General features: G+C 41.0%; 2 protein-coding genes across 3 annotated transcripts in view; one reads left to right on the top strand and one right to left on the bottom strand.

The window, feature by feature from the left end:
- The window catches only part of SLC31A1 (solute carrier family 31 member 1), a 33,746-nt gene extending 19,545 nt beyond the window's left edge, over positions 1 to 14,201 (top strand). For both annotated transcript variants that reach the window (XM_061163396.1, XM_061163397.1), the window contains 4 exons: positions 6,843 to 7,000; positions 8,035 to 8,107; positions 9,593 to 9,761; positions 10,914 to 14,201. In XM_061163396.1, coding sequence (XP_061019379.1) covers positions 6,893 to 7,000; positions 8,035 to 8,107; positions 9,593 to 9,761; positions 10,914 to 11,115 — 552 coding nt within the window. In that variant the 5' untranslated portion in view covers positions 6,843 to 6,892 and the 3' untranslated portion in view covers positions 11,116 to 14,201. The remainder of the gene's footprint in view (positions 1 to 6,842; positions 7,001 to 8,034; positions 8,108 to 9,592; positions 9,762 to 10,913) is intronic.
- A 1,347-nt stretch (positions 14,202 to 15,548) lies between these two features.
- On the bottom strand, positions 15,549 to 27,866 carry CDC26 (cell division cycle 26). Its single transcript, XM_061163393.1, has 4 exons — positions 27,694 to 27,866; positions 21,075 to 21,185; positions 20,481 to 20,602; positions 15,549 to 16,000 (listed from the first exon to the last, which is right to left on the bottom strand). Exons 3-4 carry the CDS (start codon positions 20,559 to 20,561, stop codon positions 15,824 to 15,826), a joined length of 258 nt encoding a protein of 85 aa, XP_061019376.1. The 5' UTR covers positions 20,562 to 20,602; positions 21,075 to 21,185; positions 27,694 to 27,866; the 3' UTR covers positions 15,549 to 15,823.
- Between the last annotated feature and the right edge of the window lie 4 nt (positions 27,867 to 27,870).

Below are 27,870 nucleotides of genomic sequence, written 5' to 3'. Positions count from 1 at the left end.
TGTCTTCTCTGTCAGCCAGCTTTCCCAATAAAATCATATTCCTTGCCTCAATCTTCTGGTTAATTGGCCTGTCCAGCAGTGAGCAGACCGAGCTTGGACTTAGTAACACCTACACTATCTGTTTACAGTAGAGCTCACTTTTGTATTATCAACAAAGGCACAAACTTAGAAGGGAAAATGGTAGCTTTAGGTTTTGTTTGTTTTTGGCACTCAGCCTTACAGCATATGGGATCTTAGTTTCCTGACCAGGGATCAAATCTGTGTCCCCTGCATTGGTAGCTCAGAGTCTTAACCACTGGACTGCCAGGGAAGTCCTGGTAGCCTTAGTTTTATTGAAAAATTTTTTTAAGGATAGAATCTAAGTTTTCTTTCTTTCCTTTTCATTTTTTATTTTTTTAATGGTAAGGACTTCCCTGGTGGCTTAAATGGCAAAGAATCTGCTTGCAATTCAGGAGACCCAGGTTTGATCCCTGGGTGGGGAAGATCCCCTGGAGAAGGAAATGGCAACCCACTCCATTCTTCTTGCCTGGAGAATCCCATGGACAGAGGAGCCTGGTGGGCTTTAGTCCATGGGGTTGCAAAGAGTCAGACATGACTGAGTGACTAATACAGTGTTGGTGGTGGGGTTTTGGAAATTATTCTCCAGAGTTCTGTCTTTATAAAGCTATAGTTACGGCACATGCCCTATCCCCTCCCAATACATGCCAGATTTAATCTGGGGAGAACTCTGATTTTAAGGTCTTTACCATTTCTTTTTTTCTTATTGGCCTGACTTATTTTCTTGCTACCTCTACTGTCTCATTTTCCTAAACTGTTATTTAATACATTGATATGGCAGAACTCTGGGAGTCAAAAATCTTTGCCAGTTCTGGCTAGAACCTGTGTATAAACTTAAGATTTACTCACACCTAATACACAGGACTGGAAAAGGTCAGTTTCATTTCAATCCCAAAGAAAAGCAATGCCAAAGAATGCTCAAAATACCACACAACCGCACTCATCTCACACGCTAGTAAAGTAATTTTCAAAATTCTCCAAGCCAGGCTTCAGCAATACGTGAACCCTGAACTTCCAGATGTTCAAGTTGATTTTAGAAAAGGCAGAGGAACCAGAGATCAAATTGCCAACATCTGCTGGATCATCGAAAAAGCAAGAGAGTTCCAGAAAAACATGTATTTCTGCTTTATTGACTATGTCGAAGCCTTTGACTGTGTGGATCACAATAAACTGTGGAAAATTCTAAAAGTGATGGGAATGCCAGACCACCTGACCTGCCTCTTGAGAAACCTACATGCAACAGTTAGAACTGGACATGGAACAACAGACTGGTTCCGAATAGGAAAAGGAGTACGTCAAGGCTGTATATTGTCACGTACATGCAACAGTTAGAACTGGACATGGAACAACAGACTGGTTCCAAATAGGAAAAGGAGTACGTCAAGGCTGTATATTGTCACGCTGCTTATTTAACTTATGTGCAGAGTACATCATGAGAAACACTGGGCTGGAAGAAGCACAAGCTGGAATCAAGATTGCTGGGAGAAATATCAATAACCTCAGATATGCAGATGACACCACCCTTATGGCAGAAAGTGAAGAGGAACTAAAGAGCTTCATGATGAAAGTGAAAGAGGAGAGTGAAAAAGTTGGCTTAAAGCTCAACATTCAGAAAACTAAGATCATGGCATCTGGTCCCATCACTTCATGGGAAATAGGTGGGGAAACAGTGGCAGCCTTTATTTTCTTGGGCTCCAAAATCACTGCAGATGGTGATTGCAGCCATGAAATTAAAAGACGCTTACTCCTTGGAAAGAAAGTTATGACCAACCTAGATAGCATATTAAAAAGCAGAGACATTCCTTTGCCAACAAAGGTCCGTCTAGTCAAGGCTATGGTTTTTCCAGTGGTCATGGATGGGTGTGAGAGTTGGACTGTGAAGAAGGCTGAGTGCCAAAAAATTGATGCTTTTGAACTGTGGTGTTGGAGAAGACTCTTGAGAGTCCCTTGGACTGCAGGGAGAGCCAACCAAGCTATCCTAAAGGAGATCAGTCCTGGGTGTTCATTGGAAGGACTGATGCTGAAGCTGAAACTCCAATACTTTGGCCACCTCATGTGAAGAGTTGACTCATTGGAAAAGACCCTAATGCTGGGAGGGATTGGGGGCAGAAGGAGAAGGGGATGACAGAGGATGGATGGCTGGATGGTATCACCGACTCCATGGACATGAGTTTGAGTAAACTCCGGGAGGTGGTGATGGACAGGGAGGCCTGGCGTGCTGCGATTCATAGGATTGCAAAGAGTCGGACGCGACTAAGCGACTGAACTGAACTGAATACTCTTTGTTAAGTAAAATTAGTTTAAGTATCCTTATGATTACTGCACCCCAAGAAGGATACAGGCCAAGGAAAGAGAGTTAAAATATACAAAGCATGATGTGGTTATAGTCAAACAATTATGACCACATTTCTGCCAGTCAATTTGGAGTAAAAATGTGAGGCCAGGGCATAGAGAATGAGTGAAACATCATAGCCATCAAGGAAAAGGGACTTCCCCATTTATATTCGTCAAATTGTATTTCCCTTCCCTAGAAACCACTACATTTTTTTTCTGAACAACTTCAGTATATTGGCCTGAAATGTCAGGTTGTAGAGAGGCACCAAGGCCTGATTTGTTACTGCATTATATTAAGATCTCTCCTTTTTTCCTACATTCCTTTACCACTTCCTGCAAACAGGAGAAGTGCAGCATTCATAAAACATCGTGTTAGTTGCTCAGTCGTGTCCAGCTCTGTGCGACCCCACGGACTGCAGCCCACCAGGCTCCTCTGTCCATGGAATTCTCCAGGCAAGAACACTGGAGTGGGGAGCCATTTCATTCTCCACGGGATCTTTCCAACCCAGATCTCCTGCATTACCAGCAGATTCTCTATCATCTGAGCCATGTATAGGAAAAGTTCAGAGTTCACCTATAGAGGCACTTGAAACAAACCCAGAGTCATTCCTCAGAATATCTGTTGACCCTATACAGGTCATGAAAAGGCAGGATTAGTCCAGTTAAACTTGTTGCTTAATCACATGAACATAGTCCATATGCAGGAATCCTTGTTTATGGTAGCGTATTGTCTTTGATGTTGAATTTCCCCTGTCTGTGCTTGCCAAAAACTTGTATCATCAATCATAACTATTGACTCCAGAAAGCAGAAGAGTGACTAGATAGAGTTCCCTTTGTTAATTGTTTTTACAAATCTAAAAAAGAACATGACCCTAATCATTTTAAGAATAAAAGCTTTCTTCCTTATCATGAAAGTCAGGAAAGACTAGTGGCAGTCTCCAAAAGAATTATCTGAGGCTCCGGATTACATCCAACTAAGCTGGAGGAGAGGGGCCACATGGCAGATGTGTGACCACTTCTGTGTAGTCTTTTGTGGGATCTAATCGTAGTCCCTATGGACTATTGTTTCTCATTCACCATTGTGAAATACCAGGAAAATAAAAGAGGATTTAAAGTTAAGATGTAAAGTCAGTGCTAAGACTCAGAATGGACATCAGAATTTAACCTGCTCGCTAGTTCCCTATCTTCTGTCTATAAATTGATATATATTTCGCTAGAGATGCTAGATTTCGCAAGAAAGAGTCTGTCCCTCTACACCTTATAGTGCGTGTGTTTGGGGGAAGTGTTGGCAGAAACAGAGGAAGCTTCTTTTTGATGATTTTCAAAAGGAGACTGAGAAGGAATTAGATCCATGAATCCAAGGAAGTTTTGAAACCTATTTTTATAAATACTGCACCATACTTATTAAATGGGGAAAAGGTAGAAAATGCAAAGCTATATGGTATTCAGTGTTGTTGTTCAGTCGCGTCTGACTCTTTGTAACCCCATGGACTGCATGCAGCAGACCAGGCTTCCCTGGCCTTCACCATCTCCCGGAGCTTACTCAAATTCATGTCCACTGAGTCGATGATGCCATCCAACCATTTGTCCTCTGTCGTCCCCTTCTCCTCCTGCCTTCAGTCTTTCCCAGCATCAGGTTATTCAGTATAGGATGTGTCATTTATTCTAATAGTATTCCAAGCAATACAAGCAAGTTGGCATATAGCCAACCTCAAGTACCCAGCTGAACATGAGTGTTCCCTAGAAACTGAATAGTGTAAAGCCTTCCAAAGAAATAAGCTTCTCACCCATTTTTATAGGAACTAAGTTTCATAGAAATTCATACTTATTTTTTTCTCTCGCCAATTCCTAGACCATTTCTGTTCTATTTTCTTAAAGAACAAAGAAGTTTTCTATGCTAGACGAAAGATATTTTATGAACCATCCATATGTGTTAATAGTCATTTTGTGGCCTCAGGAGAGAGGATAGGCAGAAAGGGCTTGAAAGTGGTCTTAAAAAAAAGAAACCCATTGTGAGAGTTTGCTGGTTGTTCACTGGTTAGGATTCAGTGCTTCCACTGTTGGAGGCCTGGGTTCAATCCCTGGTCGGGGAATTAAGATCCTGTGAGTCACATGGTGAAGTCAAAAAAAAAATAAAAGAAAAAAAAAGAAATTAATTGTCCATTGACCGTGGAAGGAAATAGATTCAGTTCCTGCTCTGTTCTCTAGTATACTTCAGTGTGAAGTGTATCCTACAAGATGATACTTCAAAACAAAACAGGTGCATAACTCGAAAGACATTCTTAAGATTTGGACATATAGATTACTGGACCACTGATACATCTGAAGAGATATGAATAAGTACCTTCATTAAATAGTTGTCTCTGATTGGTAATGAGATGCCTGGACAATTAGGAACCCGTGGGTCTTCAAAAGAAACATGGTGACAAGAAGAATATGTAAAAGTTCATGAGGAAAATCAAGGGTACAAATCTTAATTAGTTTCTGATGCTGTCTATGTTCTTTCTTTTTAAACTGTCCTTTACATTTCATCTTAGGCCCCAAACTGAGTTCCGACTGTTCAGTTTCCCCTTCTAACTTTTAGCCTTGAAGCTCTATGAGGAGAGAGTCTATGTCTGGCTCGTCTCTGCATGTCCCTCCGTTGCTGACGCCAGCAGGCACACCGCAGACGGTCGTGTGTGCTCCCTCTTGTTGATTATTTTTGTGTGTATTCTTTTTTTTTTTTTAACCATTCACTAGAAATAAACCTTTGTGGACAAAGATCTTATTATGTATCTCTTTGTACCTCTAATCTAGTCCCCTTCTGGCAAAAGTATTAACAATCCCAGCTTGTCGGGTTCTCTCCTGATGAAGCAATACAGTATCTGGCATGAAAGCTATTTAAACTCACAGTTGAGTTTTGATTATCTGTAACGGGTGCTTTGCCATCTCCTTTGCTGGAACCTGTTTTTTCAGCTTGCTATCATAGAATCATGGGATAGAAGTTGAAGGGGAAATGGGGAAGTTGAAGGGGGAAATGATAGAAGTTGAATGGGGAAAGTAAATGGTGGAGTGTTTGTGCTTTTGTATCTGAAGGGTGCCTCTTCTCAGCCTCCCAGTAACCCTGCCGTATTCCTGTTTCTTCCCTTCACAGCACTAATCCCCACGTGAAACTGTTCTGTTTGCTGTTTCTCCATCCTGTGTTTTGTTTGTCTTTTCCACTGTTGAATTATTAGCACTGAGCTCAGAGTTTGGCGAAAGCTGGATAAATATTTGTTGATTGGATTAATGAAAGAGGCACACAGGCTCATGAACATGAATACCTACTTGGGATCTCTAAAGAACTCCTTCCTCCACAAATTGGCATTGAGGCACACATAAACAGAATCCCACCACCCCACTCTCTACCCTCTTCACCTTCCCACTCCCCACCCTAGCTACCAGAGTTTTTGCTCCTTGGATGACATCTTGGATGGACTTTTGCAATAAAACAGTTAAGGGATAGTAAACATAGACACAAGACTGAATGTGCAGTTGTCTAGACTTAATTTAATAGAGAATATCTAATTTATACCTTTTTTTTCCCCCGTATTCCCAGCTCTAATGCCCTGCTGATATTGATAGTGTATCAAATTCTGAACACACCACTTGCCTAGGGCAGCAGTAGACCTTTCCTTCTAATTTAAATTAGCTGAAGGCTGGTGGTCCCATATGTGAGAGTGTATTCGTAATATCCTGATTGAACACAGGCCATCCAATTAGGTGAATTATCTTGAAACACTTGCTTTTTATCTACTGATGTTTGTGATCAGAAAGACTGTTAAATTTCATCCACGGCATCAATTTTATGCATTATTACAAATTATTTCTTGCCACCCAGAGAAGCTACTTTTCTTCTCCTTATCTCATATTTAAGTTTGAACATACATTGAATGTATCTAGAAGAGGATTCAGAATAAAAGTTAGGTTTCTGATATGGTATAGCTGATTCACTTTGTATTGTATTGTATAGCAGAAACTAACATGACATTGTAAATCAACTATACTTCAATAAAAATGAATTAAAAAAAGAAAGAGGTTTCTGAAACCCTATGTACAAATCCCTTCTGCCACAGTCTCCAGAGGACATTCCTGTTGGTGCAGTTATTCCTCTCTGTGTCTGTAGATAATTAAAAAATAATTCTGAGTAAGATGTTAGGGGAGCATATATTTATTGGCTGAAATCCCACGTAGACTAAGTATTTATCAAGAAACAAGATTTGGGGAATCCCCTGGTGGTCCAGAGATTGGGACTCTGTGCTTCCTGTGCAGGGGACGCAAGTTCGATCCCTGGTCAGGGAACTAAGATTCCACAAGCCACACAATGTGGTCAGGAAAAAAAAAAAGGACAAGATGAAACATTGTGAAGATTTTAAAAAAAGATTCAAGATTTTGTATTTTTAATTATTGTATGTAATGCTTTTTCTTAAAAGATTCTTCTGCTGACTCAACTTTTCTTGGGAAAATAAGCCATTCCCACCACATGGGGATGAACATGGATATGAGTGGTGGAGACAACAGTACCATGCCACCTCACCATCACCCGACCACTTCATCCGACCACTCCCATGATCACATGATGATGATGATGGTAAGTGCCAAAGGAAAGGCAGCCCGGGCCCTTTCCCACCCACCTGGGTCATAGAAACAATCGGATTTTAGGACTGGAAGATGATTATGTTTGTTGTTCTTGTTCAGTCACTAAGTTGTGTCCAACTCTTTGCGACCCCATGGACTGCAGCATGCCAGGCTTCCCTGTCCTTCACTATCTCCTAGAGTTTGCTCAAACTCATGTCCATTGAATCGGTGATGCCATCCAACCATCTCATCCTCTGTTGTCCCCTTCTCCTCCTGCCCTCAATCTTTCCCAACATCAGGGTGATTTTCAATGAGTTGGCTGTTTGCATCAGATGGCCAAAGCATTGGAGCTTCGGTTTTAGCATCAGTCCTTCCAATGAATATTCAGGGTTGATTTCCTTTAGGATTGACTGGTTTGACCTCCTTGCAGTCCAAGGGACTGTCAAGAGTCTTCTCCAATACTACAGTTCAAAAGCATCAATTGTCCGGTGCTCAGCCTTCTTGATGGTCCAACTCTTAGATCCATACATGACTATTGGAAAGACCATAACTTTGACTATATGGACCTTTGTTGGCAAAGTGATGTCTCTGCTTTTTAATACACTGTCTAGGTTTGTCATAGCATTTTTTTTCAAGGTTAAAGATCAATTTACCGATGAGGAAAAACTAAGGCAGACCTAGAGAAGTCAAGTGATTTGCCCAAGATTTGCCCAACTGATTTGTGGCAGGTTAATTTCAGGGCTACACCAGAACTGATATTTCTATGGTTCTCTGTTCAGTATGTCTTCCTTTCAAAATTGACCCTTTTCTGGATTAATTTCTTTATGCTTTGTGTAGAAGAGAAAAAGGCAAAAGTTGACAGTGAGGGCAAAGGAGAGTACATATGGAGAAGTGCCTGTGGTAGTGATACTAAAATGAAGAGAAAGCTTTCCACTTCAGTGAATGCTTCTTATTACCCAGAACTGCTGCTAATAAGTGTTCTTGACCTGCGATTCTCATGTAAAAACTTTCATTGTTTCTAACTACAATGTTTTGGTTTCCTGGCAGCCTATGACCTTCTACTTTGGCTTTAAGGACGTGGAACTATTGTTTTCTGGTTTGGTGATTAATACAGCTGGAGGTGAGTAAGCCATCAGGTGTTGTTTGAAGGTGACACTCACATGAGAGACAGTGACAAAGAATCTGGAAACCCAGCACCTCTTCCTGCCAGAATTACTGAGTCATGAGATGCGATTGTAACCGTCTAGTTTCCTATTTCCTACCTGGAAGATAAGGATACACAATGATTATTTAGGTCCTACTGTAAACCTCTCTTAAATAACATGTGTATGTTTTAGAGTTTCTGAAACATAATTTAGATACAGGTCAGAGTCTTGTGCAGACCATTTTCTTTCACCCTTTTCCAGAGTGTTTCCTTGTTTGATTGGTCTTGGACGTAAGACTACAGTCAAGTTCAAATGGCATAAGAAGCATTTTATATATACATGCCACAAAATAACCCTAGCTTCAAAACTATTAATCGAGTACAGTCCTTCCATTTTACGGAAAAATTAAGCTTCAAATAGTGATGATTAGCCCTAAATAAATTAGTATGTCAGAACTAGGACAGGGACCTAAGGCTTCTGACCTAATCCTATGCTCTTTCTAGCTTACCAAACTGGTCTATAGCATTCATGACTCTTGACCCATCTTAAAGTCAGTCCTAGTTTGGGGGCAATTAATCATCCATTTTTTTGGAGTCTATAATGTTGAGTTAGTGTGCCTTAAATTCAAATTGTACAAGTTCAGTGGTCAGGTGGACCACTTTAGGTATAAGATAAATCTTTGGACCCACAAAATCGATTTGTTTTGGGAAGAAGGGAAGCATTTAATTCAGGTAGTATGTTAAATCAGTTTTGAATACATTCATATTGTTACCAACAATTCACAGTGTGAAAGACTTAGAATTGAAGTGCCCATTCAAGAAATAGAGTCAACACTTTTTTGAGGGGCAGGCTGCACAGCATGTGGGATCCCCAATCAGGGATGGAACCTATGTCCCTGCACTGGGAGGTCAGAGTCTTAACAATAAGTGTTTTATTTCTCTTTCATGTATTCTACATTGTGTGTTTCTGTGTGTGAAACTAATTTAATGATGTCAAGCATTGACATCAAAAGGTTATTGTTGTTACAGTTATTTTTTTGTTATCTTAATCAGAAAATGAGTATGTTCTTTAGTAGAGACTGTAGTTTTCACTAACACTATCTTAGTCCTTCTCTTCCATCCATGGGAGTGAAGAGGTAACAATATAACATATTCTGGAATTAACAGTACAGAGTAGCAAAAAAAAAAAAAAAGAATAGAGAGTAGCAGTTTTTTGGAATTCCCTGGCAGTCCAGTGATTAGGACATGGCACTTTGACTGCCCAGGGCCTGGGTTCAGTCCCTGGTCAGGGAACTAAGATTCTGCAAGCTGAGTGGCAAGGCCCATTCCCACCCACCCCCACCACCACCACCCCCCCAAAAAAGAGGAGCAGTTTCTACATTTTCTTTTTCGCTTGGAGAGCACACCAGCTAAGCATTTTGCATGTTTGACATTACTGCCATCTTTTCCTTTCCTACTTAGAAATGGCCGGAGCTTTCGTGGCAGTGTTTTTACTAGCCATGTTCTATGAAGGACTCAAGATAGCCCGAGAGGGCCTCCTGCGCAAGTCACAAGTCAGCATTCGGTACAATTCCATGCCTGTCCCAGGACCAAATGGAACCATCCTTATGGAGACACACAAAACTGTCGGGTAAGAAGATTGAACAGATCCAGATGGAAGCTCTGGAGAGCTGAATTAGCCAAATAGCAAAGTGGCTGTTTTATCAGCAATAGCTCTTTTCCTGAGTTAATGGTTCTGTGTCACCTTGACCAGCACTCTGGGGGCTTGGGGTTGTGAGTCATTAGCAGGCCCAAAGAGGAATGACATTAACTCTCCTTAGAGTTCATTCTGAATTCTAAGCATTGGTCACCTTGGAAGAAGGAAAAGAATCCATATTTTAACATATTAGTCAAATAATAATAAACAAATTAGAGAAAGAAGTTTTAGGTCATTATACAGAAGAACGGCAGAACCCAGTTGATTCCTTTCTATAAAAAAGTTGTACCTGCCCAGTTCTGGTCTCCTTTTGTTATGAGATTGTGCAAAGGTCTGTATTTCACTTAAGAAAGTATTTGGATGACTATTGGTTTTTCCCACAGATTGGCAAGTGCTTTTTAAAATTCAGTTATAATAGGCATGTAGATCTTAAAGCTAAATTGGAATTCAAGGAATCCTATAGACAAATGTCTTACTCTCAAGTAAGCACAATATTATTTATTCCAATAGTACCCATGATTGAGGGCCAACCAGATTGTGACTCATCTAAGGTGACAGAACTATTGAGTGACAGAGGAGATAAACAGCCAGGTCTCCTGATCCCTAATTAAGAACTGTCTACTATACCACCCCACTGTCAATTGTTTCCAAGTTTTTGTTTTGTTTTTTTGTTGTTGTTGTTTCCAAGTTTTTAAGAGTGTGAGCTTTGCGAAGGTGGAAGGCCTGAAAATGTTTGCAGAAATAAGTGTGGGCGGGTGTGGGCCATCCTTTCAGGTTCCAAGGTGGAAGTGAGTCACCTTCCACCCTCCCTCTCCCCTCCTCCTGAAGAGCTTTCCTCCTGCTGCCGTAGAACCATATCTGGTTGATGTCTATTAACCTCATAGGCCTATCATTTTTCATCCCAAGGACCAACAAACAAAACTTGCGTAGACACAAGTACCCTGGAGTTGCCAAGGTGACTGTGAGAGAGGGCAGCCCAAGCTGAGCTCATGACCACAACTGTTCCCTTCCTTTCGCCCGAAGCGCGTGCCGAGCTGCCTGAGAACTCCCGGGGCCCTAACTCTTGTGTCCCTGTCTCCTCTCCAGGCAGCAAATGCTAAGCTTCCCGCACCTCCTGCAGACAGTGCTGCACATCATCCAGGTGGTCATCAGCTACTTCCTCATGCTCATCTTCATGACCTACAACGGGTACCTCTGCATTGCTGTCGCAGCTGGGGCTGGCACAGGGTACTTCCTCTTCAGCTGGAAGAAGGCGGTGGTCGTGGACATCACAGAGCATTGCCATTGACACCTCACTCCGTGGGGCGGCCTCGTCGATTGCAGGGGGAAGCAGTTCAAGACTGGAAGACAGGATTCCACCTTCTCTTCTTGCTCCTCATCTCCTTACGACACACATCACCTGCTCAACAGAGGTTTAGCTTACAGTCTCTGAACTAAAGTGGTAACCTCCTTCCTCCCACACTTTTTTCCCTAATGAGCTGAGTTTCCCATTTCTCTTGAGTTGAAGCCACTCAGAAGTCCCCTCCTCCCTCATTATCTTAGATCCGAGTTATATGTTCTTATCTAATCCAGGTAGCTTTCTGTTCAATGGCTTGATCGCCTGCTTCCTTGTTTTTAGTCTTGTGTTCTTTTTGTTCTTTTAAACAGTTTGTGAACTTGATGGGTCTTTCCTGGGTCAGTGATGGAAATGGGTTAACTTTAGCCAGGATTGATGGCAGGCGAGGGAAAGTCTTGCCCAGTTAAACCCAGAACCCAAACATGTTTTAGTCTTTGGACTCAATGAGTGGGAGATAGGTTATGCCTTCCCTAGATGTGACGTGTTGCACTGAAACCTTTGTAGGGGGCAGAGAGATGGTTTGAGACTGTAAATTGCAGAACAGTGCATTCTTGGGTGGCTGACTAATCAACTTATGTTCCCACTTAATATTTTAATTAGAATGAACTTGTTAATCAAGGAAAAAAAGGTGACAATCAATTTGAGAAAATAGATATTTTAAAATGAAACCATTGACATTTTCACTTTGACTTGGTACCTTAGTATGTCACAGCTGAATGAAGCAAGCATTTAAACATTTTCTCCCATTATTGTTTTCATGTATCTGCCTCTAAACCAGTGATTTTCAAACTTTAGCATGCATCAGAAAATCACCTAGAGAGCTTGTTAAAAACACAGTTGTTGGGCCTTGACCCAGAGCTCCTAAATCGGTATTTTTAACAAATTCCCAAGTGATGCTCTTGCTGATGATCAGGGGACCATACTTTGAGCATCTCTGCTTTATACTAAGGGAGTATCACCTGGTGGGTGAGCTACCTGGGACTGGGCATGGGAATTTGACTTGCTAGTAGTAGGTGGTGTGTCTGGGCTTAACTTATGTGCTAAATGCTGCTGGTCAATACTTAATCATTCCACAAACATTTATTCAGTCCTGGCTGTGTCTGTGTGCCCAGGCCCACATGCATGGAAGGGCTGGAGCCAAAGTAACTTTTCTTGGCATGTATGAGATCACTAGTCCTTATTTTTAAAGATCTGTAATTTCTTGGAAGTAGCCTGAAGGTTGAGAAAGACCTTTGATCTGCAATGTAAATCAGCCAGTCTTGGTTTAGAAGGGCAAAAGCCCAGGCCTCTCTTGAAGAGGCTTAGGGTGTGGTCGGCTGATGGTCAGGTTTTCCTCAGCCCCGACATCCAAAGACATACCAGGCAGACCCTCATTCTCTGCATGACCATCTTTGTTACTAGGGGTGAGGAAAGCTTAATTAGATCACAAGTGGCCAAAAATTACTTTCCTTGGTGAAGAATCATATTGGATTTTTATTCTCGTTACTCTACGCGGCAGTCTCGTTCCCAGTCCAACCTACCTCTGTGTAGTGACTCTTCTTGTGCTGATCTATTAAATCCTGCCCTCCTTGGTGCTAGACTCCTTTTGTGCCTCAGGGCAGGAGAGAGAAAACATAGCTATCCTGTTGGCCTCTGTTGTGGTTTTGAAGTTTGTACTTTCTCTGTTGATGCCAGTTAAATATTGGAGGGCAAGAAATGTGTACTTGCATGGCTTTGAACCAAGAGATGGTTATGAGCTTACTGGATCGAGGTTAAAACCTAAGAACCAACATTTAAAATTTTATGTTTTTCTCTCATTCCAGCCCCTTGTAGTGCTGACACTTAGTATAAGCAAAGGGAATGACAGGTACTGATAAAAATCCAACATTAAGGTACAAATAGCCTGTACTGTCTCAGAAGCCAATGAATAATAAAAACCGTGAGAAATAAAATAAGAATCAATGTTTAGTAGTAACCCTGGTACTCTCTAGACATCTTGTCATGATCTGCTATGAAATAACCTCATCAGGTTATTTTCAAGGTATGAAAAATCAAGGCCAGTTAAGACAAAATGCTGTGAATTTCAGACTGTCAGAGAGAAGCAATTTGGGATATGTCTTTGGGTATTCAAGACAGAGTCTCATGAAAAACCTGAATTCTGTGATCTTGAGCTAGGTTGCCAAAGGAAGAAACTAGTGAAGGGGGTAAAAAAAAAAAGTAAACCTTAAATTCTGCCTTTCTTGAGCTCTTGGACTATGTTAATATTGGTAATCTTGTTGATTTTCATATCTGTACCCCTGTTCATTTAGAATTTTAGTGCCTGACTTCTTTGTTCCTTTTGGATCCAAATTGCTCTTTTCCTCCTGTTCACAACAAGCAGAAGCTGTGTTGCCCTGTCTTTGGCCCCTTACTGTCTTTCAGTCTTTTATCCCATACATCTAGTCTGCTAATCTCCCTAGCCCTCCCAATGCACTGGACAATGCTCTGCAGTGGGTTTGGATATTGATACTAACTGGAAGCTGTAAAGCTTGTTTGAGACCCTAAGCACACTTTGATGAGCAGTTATCCTGTTGGAATTTCTATGAGGCTGCGTAAAGGGCTACCTGGTACTATCCACTAAGTTACAAAATCTTAGGTACCGTCTCCAACCTATGCCAGAGGAACACTCAGCCCCTCACTGCCCACAGACAGAATTCTCTGTCCACCAGGGAATCAGAGACTAAGGTTTCTTCACTACTTCTATGGTAGGGTTGTCTGGAATTCCCTTTTAGGCTGTGGGGCACTGGTTTTGGGTTCCCTGTAGAAGCTGAAGGGGAGGTGGTAGAGAGTATACTTTCATGTCATTTACTGTTGGTCCTGCCCTCTCCAGCTGCTTCCTTGAGAAGATACATCTAAAGATATAAAGTCTGCATTTGATGTAATGCCTTAATCACTGGGTCTACAATTAACATTGACTATTTTAGATTGTAAGCTCCTGGAGGGCAGTGTTGCTGTCGTAGGAATATTTTAACAGTGTCATGTGCAAAAGAACAAATAAATATTTTGATTTTGTGATTCTATGTGTGTCTTCCACCCACAGTGATATCAGAATCAGTGGTTTCTTCATTGTCCACATGGACTCTGGCCATTGTCATCAGTTTTTAAGATGTCCGTCGTTCAGGTGGCGTGATCCAGTTATATTTTCATCTCACTGTCCTCCTACTTTACTTAAAACAACAGGCTTTGTACATGCCAGAAGAGTTCAATGACCTTTTGTGCAGGAGACAGTCTTCATGAAGATGCAATATCTCAGTACACCAAAGATTTTATCATCTCATAATCGCTTCCCTGTGTTTACGCTGACATAACATCCTCTTGAGTATGGCTATTGGGAGGGAAGAAGAAACTCAGAAGGCACAGTGTTTTTGTGCTTCTGTGCCCACTCATGCCGGGAAGCCACAGTGACTCGTTTAGGCAGTCTTGGGTGACTTTTTTTTTCTCTTTGATCCTGGCCTTTGTAGCATTCAAAATAATTAAACTCAGTTTCCCTATCTGGAGCCACTGTTGCTGTGTTTTCAAGATAAGAAAATGGAAAATCCCAGATAAAAGTGGAAGAATAAAACTATTGTAAGAATGGTAGGGAAGACATGAAAACTATATATCCTCTTCTCTTCCTGCCTCCCACATTGTTATTACTCAGACTTAAACTACCCCAGAAAGGCTGGGTAAAATCATGCTAGTGGGTCTCTACAGAACTGATGATTCCAGAGGTTCTTTTCTACTACAGTTGGCAGTTCCCAGTAGTTGAATTAAACTGAAAACAATGGGACATAATTCTAGTCTCTGAGCTTCCTCTCAGATTGACTCATTAGGAAAACTCCGCAGGCAGTTTGGGAAAGAAGGAAAACTGGGGGGAGGATGCTCTCAAACTAGTTACAAAGTCATTCTATAAAGATTCTGGAAATCCACAACTTGATCAAGTTTATACAAAATCATGAGATTCTAATCATAAGGGCAGGGATCTCGATTTGTTCGCTAATGTTACTAAGTGCCTAGAATGGTACCTGGCACATAGGAGGCACTCAATAAATACTTGTCAGATAAATGAATTAAGTGAAAATCAGTTACAGGGATCACCTGGATGTGTTCTGTGTTTGTTGTGTAGTTGCTAAGTTGTGTCCAACTCTTTGCAACCCCATGGACTGTATCCCACCAGGCTCCTCTGTCCATGGGATTTCCCAGGCAAGAATACTGGAGTAGGTTGCCATTCTTCAGGGGATCTTACTGACCCAGGCATCAAACTCTTTATCTCCTGCGATGGCAGGGATTCTTTTACCACTGAGCCACCTGGGAAAGCCCATTCTGCACATAGGGTCTTTAATAAAGATGAGAAGAATGATGTAGTAGTTTAATGGTGCTATTATATTTCATTAAGGATGTCACACACTTTCCCAAAAATATATTTATTTTTAAAAACAAAAATCAGACAAGTTTTACCGAGTCATTTTCCAGAGACAAACCAGAGTGTGAATTTCAGCTTTCAGAGTGAAAGTTAAGCATCCGTAATCTCATGCAGAAGTATTTCTCTGCAGGAGATAAAACATTCTGCCTGACTGAGAGCACTCCATTCTCTAAATCTTGTTTGCGTTTCTGCCATCATTGTACTCCATTCCAGGGCTCTGGCACGCAAGATAATCCACCTCTAAAACTCAAAATTTCCAAATTGAGATGAACGACTGTTGGGCTTTGGTTGGGGTTTATAACCAATTCGATCATTAATCATTTGTTCCCGGCTCTTGGGATCACTGCTGAGTCCAATGGCACCTTCTCCATCACTGCCTCCTACAATGTCCACATCTTCCTTTTGTTTCTTACGGGTCTGAAAGTTTAAATGTTTTAGTGTTAAGGTAATATTCTATTCATTAACAAATATTTCTTTAGCACTTACCATATATTAGGCATTAGGGTAAAGGATAGGGTTTGGGATTATACAACAATAAACTGAAATCCTAGGTTTAGATGGGTAGGGGTCCAAGAGGATGCAGTGACAAAAGATGTAAGCCCTACCTTCCAGGATGTCACAGACTAAGAGAAATAGACCATTAAAGTAGAAGATGAATCAGAGCAAAGTCCACACAACAGATGGAAATTAAAGTGACCGGTAAAATAATAACCACCAGAAATTAACAGATGACACCATGAGATTATTATTATTATTATTATTTTTAAGTTTAAAGTGAAGTTGCTCAGTCATGTCCAACTCTTTACGACCCCATGGACTGTAGCCTACCAGGCTCCCCCATCCATGGGATTTCCCAGGCAAGAGTACTGGAGTGGGTTGCCATATCCTTCTCCAGACACCATGAGATAAAATGTAACACAGAAATAGAAAGTTTTGTGCTACCTTATCATGAGGTCTGTCTGATTTGGGGAATTCATTTCTGTTTTCAGATAGAAGGTTTGGCTCCAGCCACAAGTTACTACAGAATTCACAGTCAATGTCTCAGTTTGACCACTTTCAAAGACAGAAACTAACATCCCACAACTGCCCGACCTGACTACCTGAGAGTTTCTGATCACAAGAAGGGCTCAAGACACCAATCCCAACCCCTGGGATCGCTGCTGTTCTTCCCACTCACTGCTGCTCTTCACCACTGCTGAACTGGGAGCATTCAGATGCCAGCATCAAAGTGTTACAGTGCATCAGCGAGGCATTACTTTATCTATACATACACACAAACATAATGACCTTCCTGAGTGACTCTCTAGGTTATACTACCTAACATAACATTAGAAAAGCTCTCCCTGAACACGTTTGTGAAGACAGGTTCTAAAAGGCACAGGATGATGTCATTTTATAAACTGTGAGAAAATCAGAATATCCAAGTAAAATGAAATCATTTAAAAGGCTTCCAACTGTGAACAACTGCTGACTGTTTCAAAATCCAGAGTCAGCAAAATGTAATCAAACTAATTCCAGTGATAAATAAAATACCGGTTTTCTGTTTCATTTTAGCACAGGACAAAAACCATTCCTCCCTCCAAAGTTGCTCTAAAACAAGTGAAACCCACTAAATAACTGTCTGTAGTAAAAAGATTAAAAACAACAACAAAAATATCAAGGAATAAATTTATATCTAGGAATAAATTTGACCAAAGAGGTAAAAAGAACACTTAAGAATGAGCCATTGTTGAAAGAAACTAAAGACAAATAAATGAAGAGGTATTCTATGCTCATGGATAGGACAGTTAAAATGTCTATACTCCCTAAAGCAATCTACAGATTCAATTCAATCCCCATCAAAATCCCAAGAACATTTTTCACAGAAATAGAACAAAAATTCCTAAAATTTGTATAGGACCACAGAAGACCCCGAGGAGCCAAAGCAATCTTGAAAAAAAAGAACAAGCCTGGAGGCATCACATTCCCTGATTTCAAATTACACTACAAAGCCACGGTAATCAAAACAGCATGGTATTGGCAGAAAAAGAGACAGATCAACGGAACAGAACTAAGAGCCCAGAAATAAACCTTCATATATACAGGTAATTGATCTACAACAAAATAGCAGAGAACTTACAGTGGAGAAAGGACAGTCTCTTAAATAAATGCTGTTGAGAAAATTGAACAGCCACATGCAAGAGAATGAAGCTAGACTACTATCTTGCACCAAACACAAAAATTAACTCAAAATGGATTGAAGACTTTAATATAAGACCTCCTGAAACAATAAAACTCCTAGAAGAAAACATAGGTGGTGTGCTATTTGAATCAGTCTTGTCAGTCTTTCTGAGCACTGTTTCCTCAGGCAAGGGAAACAAAAGAAAAATAAACAAATGGGACTATATCAAACTAAAAATCTTTGGCACAGCAAAAGAAACCATCAACAAAATGAGAAGGCAGGATACCAAATGGGAGAAAGTAACTGCAAATAATTTATCTGATAAGGGATTAATACCACAAATATATAAAGATCTCATACAACTCAACAACAACAAAAAAAAGATGACCCAAGAATCTGAATAGACATTTTTCCAAAGAAGACATACAGATGACCAACAGGTATAAGAAAAGATGTTCAACATCACTAATTACTAGAGAAATGCAAATCAAAACCACAATATGATATCACCTCATGCTCATTAGAATGGCTATTATTAAAAAGACAAATAATAGGTGTTAGAGAGGACGTGGAGAAAAGGAAATCACACATTGTTGGTGAGAATGTAAACTGGTACAACCACTATGGAAAACAGAATGGAGATTTCTCAAAAAGTTAAGAGTAGAACTACCATATGATCCAGCAGTTCCACTCCTGGGTACATATCCAGAGAAAATAAAAACACTATTTCAAAAAGATGAGCTCACCACCATGTTCATCACAGCATCATTTACAATAGCCAACATATGGAAACAACCTAAGTGTCTCTTGACAGATGAGTGGATAAAGCAGATGCATATATATCTATCTATCCAAATAGATAGATAGACAGAGATATATATCTATATAGATATATATATATCCCATGAAATACTACTCAGTGATAAGAATTAGCTCAATTAAAAAAAGGTAACTCAATGGTGAGCTGACTCTGCAAGGTCAAATTTCAGTATGATACTAACACTTTATAAGACTTATTACAACTGAAGTTTAAACCATAAACAGCATTTCAGGGAAAGAGCACAGAGTGTTTATTGGCACTGAAATTAAAGATAACTCGTCAGGAGAAGATAAAGTGGAGAGATGACCGAGGACCAGATCAAAAGGGCCTTTTATGTCATCCTAAGGAATTTGGACTTTATTCTGAAAGCCAATAAAGAATTTAAGTGTTACTGATTGACATCTAATACTGTGGGGTAAGGCTATGCTTAAAAAATACATGTTGAACTCCAATAGATGCTGGGAACTCAACAGTGGAGAACACAGACATGATCTTTACAATCAGCGTTCCTAATGTAAATGACTTTACAATAAACAAACAAATCATTATAAATTATAATAAGTGCTATGAAATAAAAGAATAAAGTGTTTTGAGAGACCCTAATGAGATGGAGAGAGCACAGGTAGGAATGAAACAAACACTGAAGTTGGACAGAAGAGGCCTCTCAGACTGAGGAGGCCACATTCACACTGAGACATGAAGAAAGAGGAAGGACTCCAGGCAGAGGAAAATAACATGTGCAAAAGGCCATGAGTTATAAATAGTCTGGCATGTTCAAGGAAATAAAGGCAAACCAATGTGCCTAGGGTACAGAGGGCAAGGCAAAGAGTGGCAGAAGATGAAATCTGAGAGGCCAGAACATACAAAAACTTGCAGGCATGATAAGGAATGGGGGTTTTATTCCAGGTTCAGGAAACCACTGAGGAGTTTTAAGCATGAGAATAACATGAGCTGAAAGTTTTTTAAGATCATTCTATATAGATACCTAATGGAGAAAGGATTGAAGACACAATAGTGGAAATAGAGAGACAACTTGGATGCTACTTGAATTGTCCAGTGAGGTAACGGTTATTGGAATAGGGTTCTCTAACAGTGGAGATAAAAAAGGTATGGGGAGATACTAGAAATATTCTGAAGGTAGAACCAAAGGATTTTTGGAAAAACTGAATATAAAAGGTGAGGGAAAGGGAGACCTCAAGATTGACTCTCAGGATTATGGCGTGAGCAACTATATAGATATTGACATAGAGCATACTGAGGTGAAAATGGTTCGAGGAAGAAATCAAGAGTTTTCTCTTTTAACCTATTAAGTGTAGTACACTGAATAATGACCTTCAAAGCTATCAGGCCCTAATCTCTGGATCCTGTAATCGTTGCCTTGTATGTGAAAACGGTCTTTGTAGATGTGATTGAATTAAGGATGTTGTGATGGGGACATTTCCCTGGAATATGTGGGTGGGCCCTTAATGCCAATGCATGTAACTTGTTAAGAGAGGGCAGAGGTAGACTTGACAGGCAGAGAAGACAATGTGATCACAGGAGACACCGGACTGATGTGGCCACAAGTCAAGGAATGCCAGCAGCCACCAGAAGCTGCAGCAGTCAAGGAACAGAACTGTCCCCTACAGTCTCTGGAGGGAGCGCAGCGCTGCTGACATCTTGATTTTGGATCAGTGATACTGATTTCAGATTTCTTGCCTGCAGAACTGTGAAAGCCTAAATCTCTGTTGTTTGAAACCACCAAGTTTGTGGAAACTCATTACAGCAGACACAGGAAGCTAATACATTATGTTTAAGATGCCTGTAAAGCATCCAAACAGAGATTTCAAACAAGCTGTTGGTATGAGAATCTGGAGTTCACAAGTTAAGGGTTACTGTTTTAAATATTCCTAAGGGTTTGAACGTTGTACTCTTACCTCCAGGTCCTTTCGAATGCTCTCAAACTCCTCAATATCATCAAGTTTCAGCTCCAGGCGGGTTGGTTTTCGTCGCAGCATAATGAAATCAACACTAAAGGGCAGATCCAGTAAACTATTAGCTGTTAAAAATGGTAGAAAGGAGAAAAAATTATAAGGCATAAATCTCAGCTACAAACATAAGACCAGTTTGTAAGCATGCACACAAAAACAAATGGTGCTACAAAGACTCAGCTGGAATCACACGCTGGCTTCTAAGTCCTTAGGGATATAATTGTCACATTTTTATTACATGATGCCAATCCACAACTCTGTTATTCCAAAAATCTCTTTCTTCCAGAACTTAAAATAGCAAGCTGCCTATAAGAGAGGATTCTAGGCATCAATCACTTTAATCTCATGTCCATTCCCAGAGAAATACTCTAGCTAAGAGAATAAAGCTAAAATATCACATTTTAATGCAGTATAGTCAGTAGGAGAGTATACAAGCCAATAGATTTGACCAACATTATGTGGGAATTGTGAGAGATTTGTGATCACTCCTGAATGCTAAAATCAGTTTGCAAAATCATATGAAAGCTCCCTCTAACTCACCAGCTCACAGGGTTATCCTCAAGGTCTAAATAGGTCCTCAATGGATAGGTCATTCATTCAACAAACAGTTTCCTGTGCTCCAGCTACTGAGTTAAAAGGCATAGTCACAGTCTGTGGGGAAAACAAACATAAATAGAAAATCACAATATACTGTACTAAGAACTTTGATGAGGGCAATGTAACAGCATCACATAGGCACCCAATCCAGTGGGGTGAACAGGGATGTGGAGGAGATGATGTCTAAGTCGATATTTGAAGGACAGGCAGAAAAGGGGGATTAACGGCATGCCAGGCAGAGAGAATAAGTAGGCACAGAGGCTCAAGAGAACACTCTGGAATCTGAAAACCAAAAGTAATGCTTATGCTAAAAAAAAAAAAAAAAAAAAGAAAGAAAGAAGCTGCTTGTTTTTTTTTTTTTTAAGAAGAAAATAAAAGTCCTCAATTGAGTTTAAAACCTGTTGATGGCATCATCTTTATATCCTCACGGTATCCAGTAGAGATCATCTATAATAACCAGTCAGTAAATGTTTTGTTGAATAAACTGAGAGATCCAAACAAACAAACAAAAAAAAGTGAAATGAACTTTTCTTGAGCACTGTGCTACACTCTTCTTTTTACATTCTCAGGTTTACTTTGGCACAGAAATACCATGATGCTGGCAAAATTACCCCTATTTAGATAAAGCTAGCTCAGATAAAGTCTTAGCTGCTCAGTTTGATTAATAAATGTCAGCCTCCTAGGAAATTCCTTGACAGTCCAATGGTTAGGACGCTGTGTGTCCACTGCAGTGGGTACCAGTTTGATTCCTGGTTGGGGAACTAAGATCCACGTGCCTCGAGAAGGGGCAAAAAAAAAAAGTCACCCTCCTATAAAAATTGTACGTAGGTCACAGGGAGAGGATTACATGAGAATGATGTAAGTAAAATATGTATAGGCCCCTTTCACCTTCTCAGATGGCCCACACTCTGTCTAGGGAGTGTGTTTCTCTCTAAATAAATCCACTTCTAACCAAGCAAAAAACAAACAAACAAACACCAAAAATATGTGTACAGATATAAATGATTAATATATGTATCTAGGATATAGACAGGACTTTGAAATACACAAAGGAAGAAACGTCTCCTCCTCCCATGAAGGTTGGGACAGACACAAGTAATGTTATCAATACAAAACACCAGCACATCACATTTAAAATTGCTTTGTACTAAATCAGATATTATCTTGATTCCAAAGTAGAAAAAAAGTACAGGAGGCCAAAGTTCCAAGAGTGGAGAATGCTTAAAAGAAAAGAACTGAGACACATTTTAACCTTTCTGCAAACTGGGAAAAGCTCACCACTAGGGGGCAGTATAGAGTAACAGATAAAAGTGCCTGCTCTGCAGGGGAACGAGCATGGCCTTCCCACCAGAGCAAGACCCAGCTGGCCACACAGCCAGCTCCCCCCCACCCCCACCCCCCCCCGCCCCCCGCAGGAAGCTTACACAAGCCTCTTATTCTCATCCATCAGAAGGCAGGAAGAATGAAAACCACAATCACAGGAAACTAACCTAACTGACCTCATGGACCACAACCTTGCCTGACTCAATGACTCTGTGAGCCATGTGACATAGGGCCACCCAAGACGGATGGGTCGTGGTGGAGAGTTCTGACAAAACGTGGTCCACTGGAGAGGGAATGGCAAGCCACTTCAGCACGATTGCCTTGAGAACCCCATGAACAGTATGCAAAGGCAAAAAGATACGACACTGAAAGATTTAACTACCCAGGTCGGTAGGTGTCCAACTACTACTGGAGAAGAGCAGAGAAACAATTCCAGAAGGAATGAAGAGGCTGATCCAAAGCAGAAATAACATGCAGTTGTGGATGTGTCTGGTGGTGAAAGTAAAGTTTGATGCTGTCAAGATGAGTATTGCATAGGAACCTGGAATGTTAGGTCCATCAGTCAGTTCAGTTCAGGCGCTCAGTCATGTCTGACCCTGTGACCCCATGGACGCCAGCACGCCAGCCTTCCATCCATTACCAACTCCGACAGCTTGCTCAAGCTCATGTTCATTGAGTCAGTGATGCCATCCAACCATCTTATCCTCTGTCATCCCCTTCACCTGCTGCCTTCAATCTTTCCCAGCATCAGAATCTTCTCTAAGGAGTGTGTTCTTCCCATCAGTGGTCAAAGTACTGGAGCATCAGCCCTTCCAATGAATATTCAAGACTGATTTCCTTTAGGATTGACTGGTTTGATCGCCTTGAAGTCCAAGGCTCATGAATCAAGGTAAATTAGAAGTGGTCAAACAGGACATGGCAAGAGTGAACATCGACATTTTAGGAATCAGTGAACTAAAATGGACTGGAATGGGCAAATTTAATTCAGATAACCACTATATCTATTATTAAGGGCAAGAAAGAATCCCTTAGAAGAAGAAAATGGAGTAGCCCTCACAATCAACAAGAGTCCGAAATGCAGTACTTGGGTGCAATCGCAAAAATGACAGAATGATCTCTGTTCGTTTCCAAGGCAAACCATTCAATATCACAGTAATCCAAATCCATGTCCCAACCACTAATGCTGAAGAAGCTGAAGTTCAATGGTTCTATGAAGACCTACGAGACCTTCCAGAAGTAACACCAAAAAAAGATGTCCTTTTCATCACAGGGGACTGGAATGCAAAAGTAGGAAGTCAAGAGGTAACTGGAGTAACAGGCAAGTTTGGCCTTGGAGTACAAAATGAGTGTTTAAGAGGACAAAGGTTAACAGAGTTCTGCCAAGAAAACACCCTGGTCACAGCAAACACTCTCTGCCGACAACACAAGAGAAGACTCTACACATGGACATCACCAGATGGTCAATATCGAAATCAGATTGATTATATTCTTTGTAGCCAAAGATGGAGAAGCTCTATAGAGTCAGCAAAAACAAGGCTGGGAGTTGACTATGGCTCAGATCATGAACTCCTTATTGCCAAATTCAGATTTAAATTGAAGAACAAAGAGAAAACTACTAGGCCATTCAGGTATGACCTAAATCAAATCCCTTATGATTATAGAGTGGAAGTGACAAATAGATTCAAGGGATCAGATCTAATAGACAGAGTGCCTAAGGAACTATGGATAGAGGTTTGTAACATTGTATAGGAAGCAGTGATCAAAACCTTCCCCAAGAAAAATAACTGCAAAAAGGCAAAAAGGTTGCCTGAGGAGGCCTTACAAACAGCTAAGAAGAGAAGAGGCTGTGGAAATGTGGAAACTGTGGAAATGAAAGGCAAAGAAGAAAAGGAAAGATATACCCATTTGAATGCGGAGTTCCAGAGAACAGCAAGGAGAGATAAGAAAGCCTTTTTAAGTGAACAAGGGAAAGAAATAGAGGAAAACAATAGGATGGGAAAGACTAGAGATCTCATCAAGAAAATTAGAGATACCAAGGGAATATTTCATGCAAAAATAGGCACAATAAAGGACAGAAATTGTATGGACCTAACAAGAGCAGAAGATATTAAGAAGAGGTGGCAAGAATACATAGAAAAATTACACAAAAAAGATCTTAATGACCCAGATATGTGATCACTCACCTAGAGAAAGATATCCTAGAGTGTGAAGTCAAGTGGGCCTTAGGAAGCATCACTATGGACAAAGCTAGTGGAGGTGATGGAATTCTAGCTGAGTTATTTCAAATCCTAAAAGATGATGCTGTAGAGTGCTGCACTTAATATGCCAGCAAATTTGGAAAACTCAGCAGCAGCCACAGGACTGGAAAAGGTCAGTTTTCATTCCAATACCAAAGAAGAGCAATGCCAAAGAATGTTCAAACTACCACACAATTGTATTCATTTCACATGCTAGCCAAAGTAATGCTCAAAATCCTTTAAGCCAGGATTCAACAGTATGTAAACTGAGAACTTTCAGATGCACAAGCTGAATTTATGTACAAGCAGAGGAACCAGGGATCAAATTGCCAACATGTCTTGGATCATAAAAAAGCTAGAGAATTCCAGAAAAACATCTACTTCTGCTTCATTGACTACACCAAAGCCTTTGACTGTGTAGATGACAACAAACTGTGGAAAATTCTGAAAGAGATGGGAATACCAGACCACCTTACCTCCTCCTGAAAAACCCGTATGTAGATCAAGAAGCAACAGTTAGAACCGGACATGAAACAACGGACTGGTTCAAAACTGGGAAAGGAGTAGTCAAGGCTGTATATTGTCACCTTACTTATTTAACTTCTATGCAGAGTACATCATGCGAAATGCCAGGCTGGATGAAGCACAAGCTGGAATCAAGACTGAAGGAAGAAATATCAATAACCTCAGATATGCAGATGACACTTATGGCAGAAAGCGAAGAGGAATTAAAGAGCCTCTTAATGAAGGTGATAGAGGAGAGTGAAAAAGCTGGCTTAAAACTCAACATTCAACAAACGAAGATCATGGCATCCGGTCCCATCACTTTATGGCAAATAGATGGGAAAACAATGGAAACAGTGACAGACTATTTTCTTGGGCTCCAAAATCACTGTGGATGGTGACTGCAGCCAGAAATTAAAAGACACTTGCTCCTTAGAAGAAAAGCAATGACAAACTTAGATAGCATATTAAAAAGCACACACATTATTTTGCCTACAAAAGTTCATACAGTCAAAGTTACAGTTTTTCCGGTAGTCAAATATGGATGTGGGAGATGGACAATAAAAAAGGCTGATCACCAAAGAATTGATGCCTTCAAACTGTGGTGCTGGAGAAGACTCTTGAGAGCTCCCTGGACAGCAAGGAGATCAAACCAGTCAATCCTAGAGGAAATCAACCCTGAATACTCATTGTAAGGACTGATGCTGAAGTTGAAGTTTCAATACTTTGGCTACCTGATGCAAAGAGCCGACTCATTAGAAAAGACCCTGATGCTGGGAAAGATTGAAGGCAGGAGGAGAAGGGGATGACAGAGGATGATATGATTCAATGGCATCACCGATTCAATGCACAGGAGTTTGAGCAAACTCCAGGAGATGGTGAAGGACAGGGAAGGCTGGCATGCTACTGTCCATAGGCTTGCAAAGATTCTGACAAGACTGAGCAACTGAATAACAATTGGAGGCAGAGGTTCTAATTCCATCCCCACTGATCTTGGACAACTGGCTTCACCTTTCACTAGATTTTGGTTTCTTGGTCTGTATCTGTTGTTCTATGGATTAAATGTCGTATTGCAACATAAATTCCTGTAACAAAACCTGGCCTTTAGTAAACACTCAATCAGTTCAGTTCAGTTGCTCAGCTTTCTTTATATTCCAACTCTCACATCCATACATGACTACTGGAAATACCAAAGCTTTGACTAGATGAACCTTTGTTGGCAAAGTAATGTCTCTCCTTTTTGATATGCTATCTAGGTTTGTCATTGCTTTTCTTCTAAGGAGCAAGCGTCTTTTAATTTCATGGCTGTAGTCACCATCTGCAGTGATTTTGGAGCCCAAAAAAATAAAGTCTGTCACTGTTTCCATTGTTTCCCCATCTATTTGCCGTGAAGTGATGGGACCAGATGCCATGATCTTAGTTTTCTGAACGTGGAGTTTTAAGCCAATTTTTTCACTCTCCTCTTTCATTTTCATCAAGAGGCTCTTAAGTCTTCTTCACTTTCTGCCATAAGGGTGGTGTCATCTGCATATCTGAGGTTATTGATATTTCTCCCTGCAGTCTTGATTCCAGCTTGTGCTTCATCCAGCCCAGCATTCCACATGATGTACTCTGCATAGAAGTTAAATAAGCAGGGTGACAATATATAGCCTTGACTACTCCTTTCCCAATTTGAAACCAGTCTGTTGTTCCATGTCCAGTTCTAACTGTTGCTTCTTGACCTGCATACAGATTTCTCAGGAGGCAGGTCAGGAGGTCTAGTATTCCCATCTCTTTCAGAATTTTTCACAGTAAATAGCCATTATTATCGTAAAGAGGCCTAGGGGAGGGGAGGGGGCTCTTTCCAGCTCTGGAAACACCAGTATTTTGAGCATCTCCACCCCCTACAAGGAGAAGGAAATGGTAACCCACTCCAGTACTCTTGCCTGGAAAATCCCATGGACAGAGAAGCCTGGGAGGCTACAGTCCATGGGGTCGCAAAGAGTTGGACACGACTGAGCGACTTCACTCTCACCTTCACCCCCTACAAGTGGACAAAAATCTTGTCTTGTCCACCTCTGATGCCCCAGCACCCAGGGCAGCAGGGTTGTGCAAAATTGCTTGCTTGCATTTTACCTGACGCCTCACATTCATCATCTCACTGAGAATAAAACAGAAAGACTTGCTAAGACAGCAAAATTGGGGCGTGGCTCCTCCGCCTGATCTTTATTTCACTTCGGCGCTAGAGGGCTCTTTGAGCTTATTGTTTCACCACTGCCCAAATCCACCGAAAACCCACCCAGCTCAGAAACTGCCAAGAGAACTTCCTGACAGCGGAGAACAGCACTCCGGCCGCAGCTCCCGGGCTGCACTCAAGGGTCCAGGGCGAGAGTTTCCATGGCAACATGGGCCTTGGCTCCAGGAGGACTTAGAGCCAGGCCGAGAGCGACAGCAGGCCCCGGAAACCCTCGATTCGCTCCCTGAGTTCAGTTCGCAGCCGCGCGATTCGCCGCACCTACCTCTTTTCAGGCCTTTTCAGTCTCTTTCCGGAACCTCGGCGACCACCCCGAATCATCCGCTAAGCCAACTGGACTACACTTCCCACACTGCCTCTGAGTCTCTCTCTTCGCAGAACCTTGTCCTCCACGTGCTATTCTCGGAAGCTCTACGGATCACATCTCTCTCAACTCGCCCAG

This window comes from Dama dama, chromosome 16 (genome assembly GCF_033118175.1).
Source record: "Dama dama isolate Ldn47 chromosome 16, ASM3311817v1, whole genome shotgun sequence".
Classification (NCBI taxonomy): Eukaryota; Metazoa; Chordata; class Mammalia; order Artiodactyla; family Cervidae; genus Dama; species Dama dama.
This window is presented reverse-complemented; position numbering and strand designations above follow the sequence as displayed.